This window comes from Chaetodon auriga, chromosome 3, assembly GCF_051107435.1.
Source record: "Chaetodon auriga isolate fChaAug3 chromosome 3, fChaAug3.hap1, whole genome shotgun sequence".
Classification (NCBI taxonomy): Eukaryota; Metazoa; Chordata; class Actinopteri; order Chaetodontiformes; family Chaetodontidae; genus Chaetodon; species Chaetodon auriga.
Window position 1 is genome coordinate 6,948,823 of NC_135076.1, and position 17,348 is coordinate 6,966,170.

At 43.2% G+C, this 17,348-nt stretch overlaps 1 protein-coding gene across 4 annotated transcripts in view; it reads right to left on the reverse strand.

Annotated features, from left to right (window-relative positions):
- Nucleotides 1-17,348, reverse strand: part of LOC143318084 (carboxyl-terminal PDZ ligand of neuronal nitric oxide synthase protein-like) — a 170,658-nt gene that overhangs the window by 44,282 nt on the left and 109,028 nt on the right. For 2 of the 4 annotated variants that reach the window (XM_076726046.1, XM_076726048.1), the window contains exons 7-8: nucleotides 15,633-15,805; nucleotides 2,441-2,602 (exon numbers count right to left, since the gene is read on the reverse strand). In XM_076726046.1, coding sequence (XP_076582161.1) covers nucleotides 2,441-2,602; nucleotides 15,633-15,805 — 335 coding nt within the window. Of the gene's footprint in view, nucleotides 1-2,440; nucleotides 2,603-15,632; nucleotides 15,854-17,348 lie in introns of all 4 variants that reach the window. The other 2 variants (XM_076726045.1, XM_076726047.1) reach the window with 1 other exon arrangement.

Below are 17,348 nucleotides of genomic sequence, written 5' to 3' on the forward strand. Positions count from 1 at the left end.
TCCCAATAATGTAAGTCATTGAAGTCTATGGTGAAGACTTGGGTTTGGGTTACAGTTAGGGACGTACTGGTGATGAAGTCTATGTAATGTCCTCTGAAGTGATGGAAACACAAGTGTGTGTGTGTGTGTGTGTGTGTGTCCGTCCATGCATGCACACACACACACACACACATGTAAGAAATGTTCTGAAAATTTAATGAGGCTGAATGTTCACGTATGCTTGGATGTCCAACAGTGTGTGCAGCCTACACAGTGAAAAAAGGGTCTCGGCCCAAACCGCAGCTGCTGTCAACTGCATTCATTAAATAAATTGGCTTTAATTAATTCTAAGTAATTAATTCAAATCCAACTTCATTTGAGAACTGTAAGAAAAGGAATTAAGTATTTAACAGCAGAGTGCACCAAATGAAGTGTTCCGTCAAAATACTTTGCACAGGGCAGCAAATTATTTTGATGAGCTTGTTCGTTTTGTTTTGATTAACTGATTAATCATTGAGTCTAAACAGACAGGTTTGACTCTGGAAACTTTAATAACTGTTCGAATCCCAAAGAGGTAGTCTATGCAGCATTTCACATGAATCCATCCTTCCTCTTTCTTTGCTCACATTATTTATCCTGCGACCTTTCCAACGACGGCAACATCAACGCACAGACTTTGAGTCGCTCGACAAAGAAGTCTCAAGAGAAACAAAGTGAAGAGTCATTGGAAGCTAATTTAGATGCTGTGTGGAGACCAACTGTTACTACAGCTCAGACAAGTCCGGACCACAAGGGAAACCTTGCTAAATGGCAAAAAGAGCCAAGGTCAGGCAGAACCACCCCAGCGTAGCACATGCTGTACTCACCACATATTCGCTAAAATCCTTCCTTCATACGCCAAAGCGGTTTCAAAATCTACACTCGCCTCTCTGCCAGCGGGATGTGACCTCTGGCTTCATCAAGGTATAATTAATGGCCTTTATGTCAGGCCACGCTCAATCTGAATGTGCGAGCTGTCAGTCGGAGCAGCCGTCTCTGGAACGTTGCTCGGGTCAAGACAAAGGAACAGCTAAGTTCAGCGTGCCCGGGCAGTTTCATCAGGACCCTGTGTTCATCTCTGGAAGCCATGAGGCTTCAGAATCTAACTGTCTGGGGTATTTCTGGGTCAGGGGTGTGTGCGAGCATGCGCCAGAAAGATTTTGCAAGCAGGCCGACAAACTGCATACTTGTGTGTATGTGTGTGCTCATGCAGCTCATAAGCCTGAAGCCACTGCTGTCACTAGTCACTTCTCCCACCGCAGCCACTCAAGCTGGGTGATTGATGTCTGATGCTGGCTGCACTCGGTATTAACCGTTTTTTCAAATCCAGATTGGATTGCAGGCGGGAGCTGATCTCTGCTCTGTCAGTCGTCCTTGAGTGTTTCGGATTGATCACACGTTTCTTCTCCCAGGCGGTGTGGTCAGCCACGGCTAAGTTTCTTATTTATCAGAGAAGGATTTAGAGATTTTTTTTGCTGGGGTAGCCTTCAGCCGCCCGCAACCATGTAGCATGAATAAGTGGGTATAGATAAGAGATAACGATAGCCTGTAAACTGGCAGGTACATTTTCTGACATAGGTTTGGGGAATTAGACTGCTTATGGATTTGGGTTCATCAAGTGTCTCTACACCTTGTCAATGCCAGTGTGTGTCCACAATTTATTGGCCCGTACTAACTAAAGGCTTTTTATTCCTAACCTCCACTTGAGTGCATGGATTTGGATTTTGTGTGCTCATGGATGAGGGTATATCTTTTCTTCTTTGAAATCAAAATGAATTCTCGTTCGCCTACCACACAGAAACTCCACTCTCAAATCTCACACTTTAAAGGTTCTTAGCTTACGTGCCAATGCAGACTCACTGAAGAATGTTGAAAATGATCCAGCGAAGTGCTCAGACCAAATAAAACATTGTCATCATACTTGGTTTTGTTTGTGCTTTGATGATTCCCAAGTTTCTCAGCTTTTTGCCTTTTCATTTAGTTTAAAATTGCCTCCAGATGTTGCCATGATGAACTTTAGGTAGCAAAGAAACAGACCATGAAAGAATGACTCAGAGATGCTTCTGTCATTGTTCTAGTGACTTCAGATTAAAGTGTGTGATTGCAGAGAAGAAAAACAGCCGGTGCAAAAGTTCCCTCGGCAATATAAACTCAAGCTCTAAGCACTCGTCGTTATGGTAATGGCCATCACAATGTGTGCAGGTATTAGAAGAATCTGAATCGCAATCTCATAGAAAACAAGGAATTTGCTGAGTATGAAATGCATTTTCGCATCGTCATGCACTCAAATTAACAGCTGCTGTGTGTAGTGTGGTTAATTCATCCAACATACCACCGTTTTAATGGCAATAAAGGGTGTTTGTGTGTGTGTGTGTGTGTGTGTGTGTGTGTGTGTGTGTGTGTGTGTGTGAGAGAGATTCACCTGTGCCACAGCCACTTGTGTCTGCTGCTGTTGCTGCTGGAGTTGCTGCTGGAGCAGCTGGATCTGGTGGTGGACAGACAGGGGGGCGCCTGGTGGCAGCGTGCCCGATGCAGGGAGCAGCATCCTGGGGCTGGACATCAGCAGAGAGGCCTCCTCTGACACCTGACAGCAGGGAGAGGATGGAAAGAGAGATGAGGTCAATACTTAGTGACCTGGAGCAGCTAAAACATTGAACAAGAAGCAAGAAAAAAGTTGGTAATTTTGACAAAAACTTACTGATTTTAGGTAAGTTGAGTCAAACCACAAAAAAACACTCAAAAGTTTACAAGGTTGAGGATGGAAACACACAGAAAGAAAAGACAAGAAGTGACTAATGAATAAATAACTAGAATCAGGGCTAGCAACAGCATCAATAATATGCCTTAGAGAACGAGCCATCATCAAAACAAGGATCTGAATTTGAAATGTAGAATTGCTGATTAGTTGCACCAAAATGGAAAGAGCAGGGCTGAGAATGCAGATCAGCAGCACTGAAATGCTTCACTCCAACAATAATGAGCTTTGGGACTCAGTTCTGCTTCATCTAATGCTATCAAGCATTCTAATTGTTTCAAGGCTCTGGTAACCAGTCACACATTGTACCCTCTCCATCATTCAACCTGTCAGACATTTTGTTGTCAGGCTGATACGGTGCCTTAATCACACTATGGCTAAAATAAAGCATCGGCCTCGTTTGGCATTTGAGGATATTTATGAAATCCAAGCAAGCAGCATCTGAATGTGAGAAAAACCAAACATGTCTGCAACACCTCCTTCCAAATTGGTCATTGGTCATCAATACATGTTGCCAGTTTGTTGTGTGTATCAGAAACTGAATGTGGAAGGAAGCAATGAAACGTAATGCTTTATTTTTGGCCGTGTTCTCGGATATTAAGTGGCTTTTCTACTGAATGTTTTATTTTTGTCACATGAAACAGAGCTGGCCTTGTGATGCCAGACAACTCTTAAAGAACTCTGACAATTCAGTCACACTCAGTCCTCATCCAACGGGCGCCAAAAGAGCTGATGCAACAAGAATCGAGACAAGACAAAGTGCTTATAAATGTAGATCATACTTTGTTCTATTTAACTTAGCACAAGTTCTTTTTAATACTGAAGCTCTAATAGTTTTGAAGCATAAAGAAGTGTGCACTGCTTGCTTCACACATGGCTGACCTCACAGCTTCATCACTTTATGCTGGTGTCACCTCTGCTTTCTTGTTTCCTCAAGCATGTGTAAGACAGATCCACAACATCTGGTTGCTGGACATTAAGCATTTCAGAAAACAGCTTCACGGCTGCTAGGTCTGAACAATTCCTTTGCTGACTGAGTCCAAACTAACCAAACTGTCACATCATTAATTGCAGAAACAAGGTGCTTCAACGTGACTGGAGGCGTGATGCCGGATGGGGTCGGCGAACAAGACGACGGCCGATTAAATTGAACCTGAACCCACCTTAAGGAATCTATGCCAAAACACTTCACCATCTGTCTCTCCTTAAGCACCTTCTGGTGACACACAGACAATGGTGTGCACACACACACACACACAGTCCATGAGAGGGATGTGTGACTGATGGCCCGTCTGAACAGGATCTTTAGGTTAATGAGAGGAAATTATCCGAGTTGTCAAGTTGTTTGGTGCCATCACATAATGAATAGAAAGGCAGAAGTCTCTAGTAGCTGTGTGTGTGTGTGTGTGTGTGCGTGTGTGTGTGTGTGTGTGTGTGTGTGCGTGTGTGTGTGTGTGCATCATTGTCAGTGTGTCACCAGAAGGTGCTTAAAGAAAGAACCAGTGTGTGTGTGTTACAGAAAAGAGGAGAGAAACTGTGGAAGACTCCTCAGAAACATGTAAGAACACATAAAACGAGCTCGCTTTCTCTTGAAGTGCGTCAGTAAAAGACACACATCATTCATCTGTTTCTCACACGCACTACTGCAGACACCTGAAAAGACACAGCATGTAAAGGATGTTAGAAGGATTGCTGCTTTAGCGTTGAAACAGTGAGTCTTGTCAGGTAATCAGGGGAGGTTCAGTGACTGGAAGAGATGGTTCAGCAGGCAAACTATCAGGGAGGAGTAAGAGTGGCAAACACTGTGGACGCAGGAGCTATTCTCAATTAAAGTGAAAAGGAAGACAGACATAAACAGACTGTCAGCAGCAGCCGAACAAGATACAACACAGGTGGAGAAGACATCCCACTCAAATAAAAAAATGAAAAACATAATTCACACTTTTTTACTATTTCCTCCCTCTAATTCTTATAAGCATGGTAGCTTAACCAATATCCACCTCTATGAACGTACTGACATTCACTTGTGCATTCTGGCTGTACCTTCCACAGTATGTGGTTGATAACGTTCTGGGTGGTATTTAGCACCAAATGTTGAGAGGAAAGAAGAAAAGCTAATTTTCTGCTTCCACTGTGAAAATGCCTCGAAGAGTCTGGTTCTATTAGAAGTGGTTTGTACGGCACGTTGTGCGATCGTGTCGGAAATTCAAGCTCTGGAGCTATTTGACTGTTCAGCATATCAGTGCTGAACCCACTGAGAATGAGCAGTCGACTTAACGGTCAGCTGCCAAACATGACCACAGAGACATGTGACCCAAAGCCGGCTGATGACCTGTGAGCCCTGCCTATATGCCTGTCTGGCCTGGAGCCAGAACTCAAAGGAGACTGAAAACTGGGGCAATCAGATTTTTTGACTGAAATGCGTCACCTTGTTTTGACCTGCAATTACAGCATCCCCTTGAGCCAATCACTGTAATTTCCAAAATGCCCAAACAGCACTGAAGAGCGGACGGCACATTATTGTCGAGAGGTGCATGACGCCTGGAGGGCCTCCTCAAAAACGGATGGCCGAGCTGGAAAGGACGGCGAATATGACAAAACATCAGAAGGGATGTTCAACAGGGCAGGAAAGTAAAATATGGCCATTTGAGGCTTCAGTGGATGAAGATGACTGTGTATGGGTACGTGGAAACAACCCAACGCCTCAGCAGTGATGACAGCCATCATTTTCTCAAACCTGGTTAACTTTGAGATTTCATGCAGGACAGGCGGCTGACTAAATCAACTCAGATGATGGATGGAGGAACGGAAATGATCCGCAATGATCAATTTTCATTGTCAGACAAAGGGTGAAGACAAGCAGCGAATCCAATAAGACACACGCATACCCACACACTCTCACACACACACACACACACACACACACATTTTCCAACACACAGTAAGCAGCTGAGTGAAGACTTGCATATTCAAACACTGTTTAGCCTCTCTGCACTGTGTTTACTGTACAGAATGAGAGACAATCCATCCCTGTACACTGAATCCTCAATGTGTTTACCACAGTGAAAGCCAATTACAGAAGACGGCGGAGCAGGATATTCAGACCGAGCAGGGGAGTTTAAGAGGATGGAGGAAAACGGCCTAGCACTGAAATTCCTCATGATAACTGCTTAAGTCTGGCATGCCAGAGGGAAGTTCCACTATTACCATCTAATTCCCACACATACACATGCTAATACAGGTTCTTAGCAGGCAGCTGGAGTCTTCTTTACCTTCTAGCTTTTCGTTATGCTCACTGCAGGATAGAGAGAGGTGAGGAAGAAAAAAGGAAACTTAAGATAGATGGCTTGGGATAAAGGAAGTCTTTATTTCTTTTCCTCCAGCTGTGATTACACGAGCCGCTCTCTGCCTGTCAAATACACTGCCCCCCCCCCCCCCACACACACACAGAAGCAATAAAACACCAAGAGGTTAGACAGGGTCTGGCTTCCCTCACTGCTGACAGGCTTAGCTTCACGTTTACAGCTTTATCAAGGACTCTGGAGAAAAAGCCTGAGAGATCACTCTGCCGTCTGTGATATCAGATCATACCATCGACTGTAACAGTCATTATGCAGCAGTAAGAGTAGTAGAGAGGGTCTTGTCAGGGTGACTATGCTTTGACACCGTTGGGTTAAGATGTCCTGCATCTATGGAATCAGTAAAACGGGGGTGGAGACCAAACCAAGAGGTAAAAGGAGAGTGAATGTTAGACTTTTATTCAACAGACAGGCAGACGCACAGCTCCAAATGAATGCTTATGTTGCTCTGTATCTGCTGGATATGTACAGTTTCCATTCTGGTGTCTTGAGGGCACTATGAGCAGTAACCTTGCAATCAATATGATTCGTGATCTTTATCCAGTTATTTGTGGGAATAGTGAAAGGAGCAATATAATATAAACAGAACATATGTATAACCAGTGTTTGACCAAGTTGGACAGTGGAATGTCACCACAAAATATGTTTTTCTTAACGTTGTGGGGTAGAGTTTAACATAATTCAAACAATATATTTGCTTAGGGCAATTTTTTTGGTCTACTAAGGCCTTAAAAACAATAAAAAGATATTTACAGAACAGCAAAGCATCTCTTTGGCTTGGACTTGCAGTGTGAATGGGCCGGCTGGTCAAACACAGCAGGCCGCAGTCACTAACAATCTGCTGCTGACCAAAGACATCACATGGCCTGGATGTGTAGGTGCCATTCAGATAAGGCTTTCCATTTCTTCTGCAGTTTCCATTGGCTATTTTTAATGTGAACAGCTACACTCACAGAGCTTGTTACAGAATATCTGCACTTGTGCGACAAATTTGAGGATTTCTGTGTCCTTGGATCTAAGATCGAAGCTGCCTTTGCTGCTCCTTCCTCACAACTGTTGTTGCTGTCCAAGTTATTCTCAATGCTACTCCCTAGCTAATGGTTACCTTGTTATTTTTTAATGATAGCACACGGTCACACCGTGGCTGGCATTACTTTGCATGTCCTTGTAATTCAAGCTGTGGTTCTCTGTGTTGTCCTCAGCACTCAGGGCCATATTGGTTTTGTTTCTAGGTGTCTAATCAGCCTCTGTTTTAGCCCAGGAATGCCAAAATAGCAAAACCAGAAAAAGGGCAGGGCTCCAGGCTGTGGATCAAGACTGGCCCTACGCTGTTCAATAATGTCAGGGGAACTGAGTAATTGGAGGTTCAATTAGCACTGCTCCAGAGCCATTTACTACATATCACCGTCCAGCATGAATACCTTCCAGAACTTGGACATTTCAGTCACAGATCTGCTAATAAAATTCATTATGTGAAGAACTTCTACATACCATATCTTCTTAGTGGAGCAACTTATAAACTGGGGGACAAAACAACACCAGGAGGCTGTAAAGTAACAAAAAGCATTATTTATACCTTCATTTAAGGTCAATACAAACCATGTATGCCATGAACGCTGTCAAGGCTGCCATTGGTGGCTGGAAAATACATTTTTTTTTATTGGAATAAATTACATTTTTATTACTTTACAGCCTCCCGGTGCCATTTTTCATTTCTATCCTGTGAGTTTGTATTTGTAGCAATTCTTCAGCGAACAAATTTGTGGATGTAAGTGGATCTGTGATTGAACATTTCAGCAATGAACAATCCACGACTGTTTTAATTAAACCACAGTTGAGGGATGAGTAACCGTGTCATAAGTTCCCCCGATCCCTCCCACTGTCACAGCAGCTGTGTGTGTGCTTGTGTGTGTGTGCATGTACTCTGGTTTTAACAGCTGAGAATTAGCTGGAGACCAAAAATCAAATTGTTCCAATTATGCTTGTTTAATCTGGCTTTTTGCTTTAATGTGTCATTATGAAGTAAATGTTGATTGCATAATGCAATGACTACAGAATAATGACACCATCTGCATTAAGATCAATTCCCTATAAGCCTCATTTTTGCAATTTTGTCAGCCATCGGGTACGATCTCCCATGAAAATGAGCCTGGAGATCCAGTGCCACTACCAACATTTATTGACTCACGTTTTTTCTCCTAATGTTTTCTTCTAGTCCCCCCCTCCATCCTGAGGCCAACCCCTGCTGTGGTTACTTGTTCACGTCACCTCTTCAGTGAACATGCTTCTTTCTCTCTTATTTCCAAAGTCGTGTTGATCATTTCTTCATGGAAATTTGGAGGCAAATGTAGTGTATCCTGTGTTATTGGTACCTGCTGGCTCTGAGGGAAATGAAAGCGATCCGCTTGTCTTTATGACAGCGGAGCCGACAACACCAGTTAGAGATGCTAGAGGGGGTCGAAAAGTTGCCTGTTTCCACTTTAAATGTGAGTTTAAGACCAAGGGAAATGTCAGTTTGCATCTGTAAAAGGTGTCTTTCAAAAGTAAAACCAAAATTTTAAACTGAATTAGTTACATTTCATTTGCGTTCCTCCTGCGTGTCACCCCGTTTTCAAAGGTGTCGATGTGATACCTCTAAAGGCTGCTGTCCATCCCGGAGTTTACCAGCTCAACAGATTTGGTCAAACTGTTAAAGATGTTCATAGCTCTGGATTTCTGGAGAAATAGTGTGGCACATGAATGCCCAAATCTTCTACGAGAGACCTCTGCACTGAAAATTCCAACGTTGCTGGCACAGAGTTTGGAAAATGATGCTGAACATCAGCACGAAATGCAGGTTAATGGAGCGGAAAGTCGAGTGATAGAGGTACAGAGAGAGGAAGAGCGAGGGGGAGAAACAAAGCAAAAAGCAGAGTTAAAGCGTGTGTGTGTGTTATCCACTGGCTCAAATCAGTGGGTAACTCAAAAAAGGTGACCCATTTCAAGCAGTCCCACAAAATACTTGGATTGACTTTCATAAAACCAGGGTTAGGCTGATTCAGACCTGCAGAAATCCTGATCAATCCTGGACGGACTCAGCTCTGCCACGGCTCAAAAAGTCAATGTTTTAGGCTCCTCATGGGGTAACAGAACGCTGAAACGCTTAACGTCTGGAATATGGCAGGATTTTGGCCGCTGGTCCCCATGTCTCTGTGCTGTTGTATCACAACTTTACTTCAAACCCATAAACACAAGCAACCCCAGCAAGGGAAAACTTGGACCTTGTCACTTCAATATAGATGGGTCAAGCAATATTCTCCGACAAACCCATTGAGTTTACAGTCAGCTGAAGTTGAGACGCTGCCTTTTTATTACCTGCTTGTGAGTGAAGAGTATTGAAAAGATATGTCTCTGTCCTATAGAGGCTGCACAGGAGACAACCAGAGAAAAAGGCCAAGTGTGATAGTGTGTGTGTGTGTGTGTGTGTGCATGTTTGTGTGTGTCCCTGAGGCAAAGAAGTTCAAGAGTTTAGAATGAGGAGAAATGGATGGTGTTAGCTGGCTGGGGATAAAAGGATGGAGATTGGAGGGAGACTGTCGACCAGACTGAGTCTACTTTAAAAGAGCTTCTCCAAACTGTTTTCAAACCCTAAAAATACTCTGCTTTGAATAAAATCCTCTGCCTGACATGGGTTTTCCACCTTATGCAAAATGTGGTTTTGCATTTTCATTATGTTTCAGAAGATAATAGCCAATATTTTGGCAGTAAGACTTGAAAATGCACTTCCTATTCTTGTCTCCCATCAGGAGAGCTAGAACAACCAGTAATTAGACACTTTCTGTCATATTTTCAGCTGCTGTTATCTGCCCTGTTTTCTCCTGCACTCCAGCCTCTTGCTTTCACAATGAGGTCTAACCCACACGTCTAAGGGGCTACAACATGTAATGTATCATTAGATTCACATTTTATGTTATGTCCAGTTTTAGTTTTTCATTTCAGAGACATTTGGTTGATTTGGGGCATTTCTGCAATCTGACTTAATAGCACAATTAACAGTTAATGATTTTAAAAAAGGATGTCTTCATTTCATCTGACTGATGAGCAGCGCCAATACTAGAAGTGTCTCTGCTGTTTGATTTCTTTATATTTGTGGCAAAACCTCCCAATTAGTCTCCACATATGTATCTGCATATATTTATGATCATGTTTGTTTTGAATATCTGCTACATTCTTCCTCTGCATACACCTGGTGTGATCCTGACATGTGCTTTTAAGCGTCCTCGTGCCTTTTTAGGCATTCTGTCTTCTCTTCATAGTCACATTCAGCTTCTGTAATTTGTGTGAGCAAACTGCAAAAACATATTGATTGCATTGAAGGATGGTGTCTCTTGCCTAACCTCTTGTTAATCTTCTGGCACGGCGCCGTCTGTTTTCAGACTGATGCCTGTGTGATGTGCATCAACACATCCAGTTCCAAGTCGCACACACAGGAAAACTGTGATTTCTAGCAGCTCATGTTTAACTCAGCCTCCTCCACACACCTCCAAACCCCCTTCACATCATCATCACACACTTGTCCTGAGGCCAGGTGAGTAATCACACGTGTGAAAGCTGCATTCAGCATGTTGACAGCCTCAGTGGATAAAAGCAATAGCTACCTAAGCCTGAACAGCGACATTCATACTCTATGTAATGCACTATGCTCATGCTTGGAGGGTGATTTATAGTGATGCAGTGCATCACTCGAATTTTAATGTCAGTTTTCTTTTTGCATACCAATTGCTAAAATACAAATCATATGAATCCAATTAAATAAATAATGAACAGCTATTCTCCGTAGTGGGACTACAAGTGTGAACTTTGTACTGGATCAGACTCAATGATCAGTGACTGTAGGGACAGGTGCACTAAAATGTTCAGCCGCTGGTTAAAAAACTGCATCTGAACTTCAGGATTTATGAGAGGAGGCCGACCTGAGAGAGCTTCTTCCCACAGCAGAGCCACAGCGACTCTCCTCTGCACAGATACACTAAATACTACAGCACAACATACAGAATATTGCAGGGAAACCATCAAAGGGAACCTGAGATGTGCGGGTCAACTTGCTTAAAGCAGAGACATTCTGCTGTTCTGATTTAAATATCTTTACTCATTTCACTGCATGTTAATGACACTGTAGTCTCAGTATGCTGTGCAGCTCTAATAAACAAGGACAAATAAACAAAAACAAGGCCACGCGCTGTAATTTTAGAAGAATGAAGACACATTTCTTTTGTATGTTCAGCTGACCTGCTGTTAACTGACTAAATCACTCTCTGGGTTACAGCAGAACGCAATTTTAATGAATTCACTGGAAAGTGAACACAGTCTGTAGTTTCCCTAAACGTAATACCAGATTAAACTGTCCAAATATTAGACTGATTTTTTTTAAGCAGATACTCTGCACTTTCAGATCAGAACATGCTAACTTTTCACAGAACTCTGTGACTTTCCAACATGAAATGTGAACAATCACTTCAGAGGATTAGGCCCAGGGGGCCCCTGAACCCTTGAGCCCCAAGGCCTGTGCCCGGCAGGCCCGTTCAGTAGTCCGTCCATGCTGGGTCATGCCAAAAAGTTTTAGTCTAAAACAACTGGGGCACACTAATGATGAGGATGAGAGAAAAAAAAGAACAAGTGCTGTCAGTGGAGTGCTGCCTGTAGGGCTACACTCACGGATCAGAGTGTTTACACCTGCCTGGCAGCATCTGAAAGTGGGCCAGAGGCAAAACCTCTATCAAAGTATTTGTTGTACAGCCTCACTTTAAAGCACACACGCACATAGGAAGAGTCGCGCACATCCCCCTGCTCCCCCTGTCTGATTGACACACAAAGAAAACAACAGCTTCCACTGAACAGTCTGCACTGATCTATATCTGAACGAGAGCCTATAAACATAAGATTGATGTTGAGAGGGATTCTGTTCGGCGGCTTTGAAATCATCTTGACATTTTGTTTCAAGCACAGCCTGATCTTTTGTTTCTCCCCTTTGTTCTGCGCAGCACTCGCTTTTTATTGAAACCATCAATGAGCATCTGTCTCTGCCAAAAACACAAGTGCAGCCTCTTGAAATGTGTAAAATGCAGTTAGCTCTAAACTGTGACTTTTGTCTGTCCGATTTATCTTGTAGTAATGCTGCATCAGAGGCAAGCCTTTTAAAGTAAACGTCCTGACTCAACCTCATGGACACAAAGCCCAAGGTAGGATTGATGTGTGCTCTCCGAGTCCTCGGGGATCGTTTGAACGCAGCGCGCCGAGGGATTTGTCAGTCTAACGGGAGCTGACAGGAAGAGAATGAACTTTAACACTCACAGGCTGCTTTCCCTTTCATGAGCTTCCAGAGAAACCCTGTAGTGAATCAAATCCCTCCGCTCGGGAAAATACACACACGGTTGTGTAATAAAAAAGCATCCACATGGGCGCTGATGTCAAGGCACACAGAGGCGCACGCTTCTTATTCAATGTTACCTTCCCCCACTTGTTCGCGCACATTCCCATTTAATCTGTCATGCTGTTAAGAGTGACAAATGTGTTTTGGGAAGAAAAAAAAAAACTGAAAAGAATACACTCAGTACATGGACATGCAGACGCAGCTACACAAACCGTAAAACACATTTCCTCCAATGACCTGAGAATAGAGGTCGTCGCTGAGAGCTCGTTGTTTCAGTGATTTCACGCTGTGTTGCTTTCAATCAGGGCCTGTAATGAAAGGTCTCATAACTCCAACGTTAATGGGACCAAAGGACTGTTAAACAGATGAATGACTTGGTTTTCTAACTCTGAGCTAGGACGTAAAATGGGTCTGGAAGTCTCGCTCCGGTGAGTCTCCATGCGGTGAGCTAACAGGTATGTTGGAGCCTCGGGTGACATACAGTCCATTTGGGTCCTCATGAAAAGTTTCAGAAACTCTGGCCTGGAGTGTTGCCTCACAGCTTGTCTGTTTAATTATTTACCATTAATGGAGACTACCCAAGGAAACAGCTTATTACCCCCACAGTTACCTACAGGGACACTTTTCAATGCAAGGTGAAATAGAACATGAATCATGTGAGGTTGCTCGTGCTGGTAGATACACCCCCTGGGATAGTTGCTTGGCTAAAACAAGTTTGGTTAATGCTGCACCTTTGTACAACTTTTGGCAGCTTTTCGGGCCACAGCTTCTCTTTTTCCCCCGTGACGAATGTTGGAGAATCATTTCCCGTCAGTCATGGCTGGTTTGTTAATAGAGAAACAAACTCAGTTGTTTTCCAACCGCCAATAAAACAAAACCAGCTGCCTTCTATGAGAGAAAAAAAGGAGAGTTGGTTTTTTTTGGTGGAAACAGCTGATCAGTCAGAGCTTATTCGCAAAAGGTGTTCCCATCTTCCATTATACACACAAACCCTTTTTTGGAAAAAGAAAAATGTAGTTTTTTTTTAAAAACTTTTTGCAAAAATTGAGGATGTTTTTTGAGTTTTGCTGTCTCCATCAACCTTCTCTAATGCAATACTTCAAGCTCTTGTGGAAGAAACATAACTGCTCAAACATGCCGCCCGAGCTTTTCCAAACACATCTATGACACCTGTTCACTAACACTGAATCCCTGATATCTCCCCCAGAATTCTGTGTCTTTGTGGTTTCGACACAATGAATCAAACAGACAGCGTGTGAAAAAAGAGAGCTTAAGAGAGAAACTCAACACCTGCCGACTTCAAATGTGAAACACACCTTTGCTGCCAGTAGTGGACATTGGAAGGAAAACAAGTGACATGTATTAAGGGGGAATATTTTGCAGCTACATTCAGCATAAACATTTTGCATTGACAATGAACAGTCCATATACATTAAATCAAGTTTCAGAGATCCAGGAGACACGGTTGTATCCTGAAACTATGAGAGGCAATAATCCATCCAAATGGACTGCAAATTGAAGGAAATGTTTAAAAAAAATGTTGCACAACAACACATGGAGCCAGTCCAGGCCCTCCCTCGTGTTCACTACCGGCCTCCCTCACTCAGCGAGGCGGGGCGGTGGGAAGTAATAACAAATAAAAACTGGATAAAATGATTACGATCCACCATTCTTGCCAACTTGATCCAGAGCCAAAGGTCTCAAGGCAAAGAGTAGTGTTACCTGCACCCCCTCTCTGCCCTCATCATATAGCGCTGTCCTCCCACTGCTGCCTCCATCAAAAACACAATTACACCCCTGCATACTACTGTAAATCCCAGTAAACTACAACGCTGCTGAACCGTGCTCGCACACCTTCGTAGAGGCCACAGAGCATTTCGCCGGCTATACACAGACAGCTGGTGGTGGGTTTCCACAGGCCAGAGAGCAGACAGTCTGACTGGGCTGTATCAAATTGCTAACACTATGAGGCCGCACGAAAACAAACACATAAACTGCACAGCTAGCCTCGCAGTCCTGGAGCTCAGCTGCCAACATACTGATGACAGCTTCTGAGCAGAGGAAGACGTGGTGTTAACTCGATCTTACTGGTGGTTTATACAGGCACGGATACTTCTGAAGAAGATTTTCTTTTCAAGCCTCAAGGAATGTAAATAGAAGAGCCCCAAAGACATGAAACTAGAAAATCTGAAGACCTGTGCAAACTTTGGATATCAACCTTTACTCATGGGGTCAGCCTGACCTGGAGTGACTGAGCAGATATTTGATTTCCTGCCAGGGGTCCAAGCCTCAACCTGAACTGACTCTACATCTTGATGCACAGGTAGTTGTTCTAGTGCTGTTCATTCTCTCATTTCAGAAAGTCAGCCTCAAAACATTAACATAACACTTTACTGCCCTTTGGACTTTAACCAGCTGACAGCCAATCAAACTAATGTACACAGATACTAACAATACTAAGCATGTCAGAAAGATGCAGCATGCTTGGCATTGTTTAAGCCATGTGCTCAAAGCTAACATTACGTGTCAAAGAAACGTCCTTGCTAATAAAGGACACAAGATTGCGATCAATTTAAAACTGTGTATTGACATAAAGTTATTTTTTTCTCGTCTGAGGAACATCTGGCAGCTACTAAAAGCAAGGCCTTCTTAAAGGTACAGTAACCACAACATCCAAACCAAACTGGTGGAAAGGATTGTGATGGAGGAACTAGGAAAGCTGTTACAAAATTCAACCAAACAAGACTTACTGTCATTCTTGATGTATGCGATTTAGCAGAATTATAAATTAAACCCTCGGTGACAGTTTGCTATTTGAATATTTCAGACAGTCAAAGGCATCAAAACAATGCTTTGTAATTTGACTGATTGTTGCACTTTTGTTGAAGCAACTGATAATATAATTCAGGGCAAATAATATCAAAATATGCTGTAAGAAGCCAAACTTGAGGTTATTGCCAAAACTCTGGTATCTCATCCACTGCACTGCCACACGTGGAGAAAGGTCACTTTGAGATTTGACATAAGCCTTTGCTGGCCTGAGAGGCATAAAAACACACACACACACTGTACACAAACGTGGCTGATCTACCTTGCTCTCTGAGTGGTGGTTCAGGTCAGGTGTCTTGGCTGTGGCGTCCAGGTCGGTCACTCCTCTGTTGAGGTTCGACTCCTCCGCTGTCGGCACCTGGACCACCTCCTCCGCGTCGATGTCCGTCTCCTCAGTGACGGACGCCGTCTTCTCCGCGCCCGTTAGCTCCCGAGCTGAGCCGAGGAAAGTACACACACATACAGGTGGATAAGCACGCACACCTGCATACGCACATGTGGGCGTGAGCATGTACACAAGCACACATGGGTGGACACACATAAACGCAGTCGAGTAAGACACATTATTCAGAGAACAACAGCATCCTGCATGTATGATTATATGTGTAACAGTGGAGCCTAAATCTATGCTGCAGCTGTTCAGTTAGCAAAAAAACTGTGCACTTATATATTTAATGCAACGCTGCCAGCACTCTCAGGATTAATGGGAGTTTCCAATGTGCGTTTTGAGCATTCACATTACTGTTAATACAATTTTAATGGGGACAAATTGGACCAAACTGGATACAGACTGTGTTTTTGTTGAGGCAGATATCATTAACAATCAACAATATTACTTGTGTATGAAGCAAAATCGATGCAGACTGCAACAAAACAGTTTATGAGGAGCACTCTTTCTCTACTTCTGCCTTTCTTACTCGTGTAATCAAATTGTGAACCATCCAGTTCAGTTCAGTACAACACACCGTCAAATGCTGCTACACAGGAGCAGTGGTACAAACATCGAAACACACACATTTAATCAACAAATAGTGAGCCGACATTTTGAAATATTCAACACAAAAAAGTCTTGCTTCTGGCAAAAGGTTGATTTAAGTAAATGGGAGTTGAAAACCTCGGAGTTCTAAGATTATCTTTGCCTCGTCTGTGTGAATTTTGATGAATAGTTTACTGTTTCAAGTGTATTTGATCTGCCTCGACAGGGAATTCACCAGAACACGACTGGAACACTGTTTGTCACAGCTGTGGGAGCGTTTCTTCCCCTGATGACAAAACCCGAAGCCGGCTGTGGATCATAACCTCACCCGAATCAAAACTGTATCACAGGAAATGTAGGTGCCAGTGTTCTACTTAATATTTTACTTGCTTGTGATTTGTTTTCTTGTTCAAGCATAGTGTTTGACAACTGCCCACTGGAAAGAATTGCATTTGCTTCCAGGCAACGTGACTGTACTATTAATACATACGGTTGCACTTGGAGCTACTGGGACCGTCCTCACTTATGTGACGAAGCTATTTCTACCCAGAATAGATGGCAGTTACTCATATTTACTCAAGGCTGCCTCTCAAACAGCCTTGTACAGCAAGTTTCATTAAAAAAGAAATCATTTCAAAAACAAGAAGACTACTCTGAATTAGAAAGGGCCTTAGTGAGTGTCTTTGCTCAATTTATTCGCTAACTGGGACGCGCTGACTTATTGTATGAAGCAGCAAAATCACAAAACACTGAGCAGTTAACAACAGGGAGGCAGAGGTGGGAATTAGACACACATGTACAAGTCAGAGGCAAGTCTCAAGTCTTAACCTTCAAGTTACTGTGGTGAGCTGGCCACACTGAACTCTGACACAATGACAGACTGAAATTATAATACATGCAATTATCATACGACAGTGACTGGGATGCAGCGTAAGCAGAAGAAGAAGAATCCAAATGCTTTATTTAGTCATGTGACTCGAGTCCCTCACCTCTGCAGGTAAG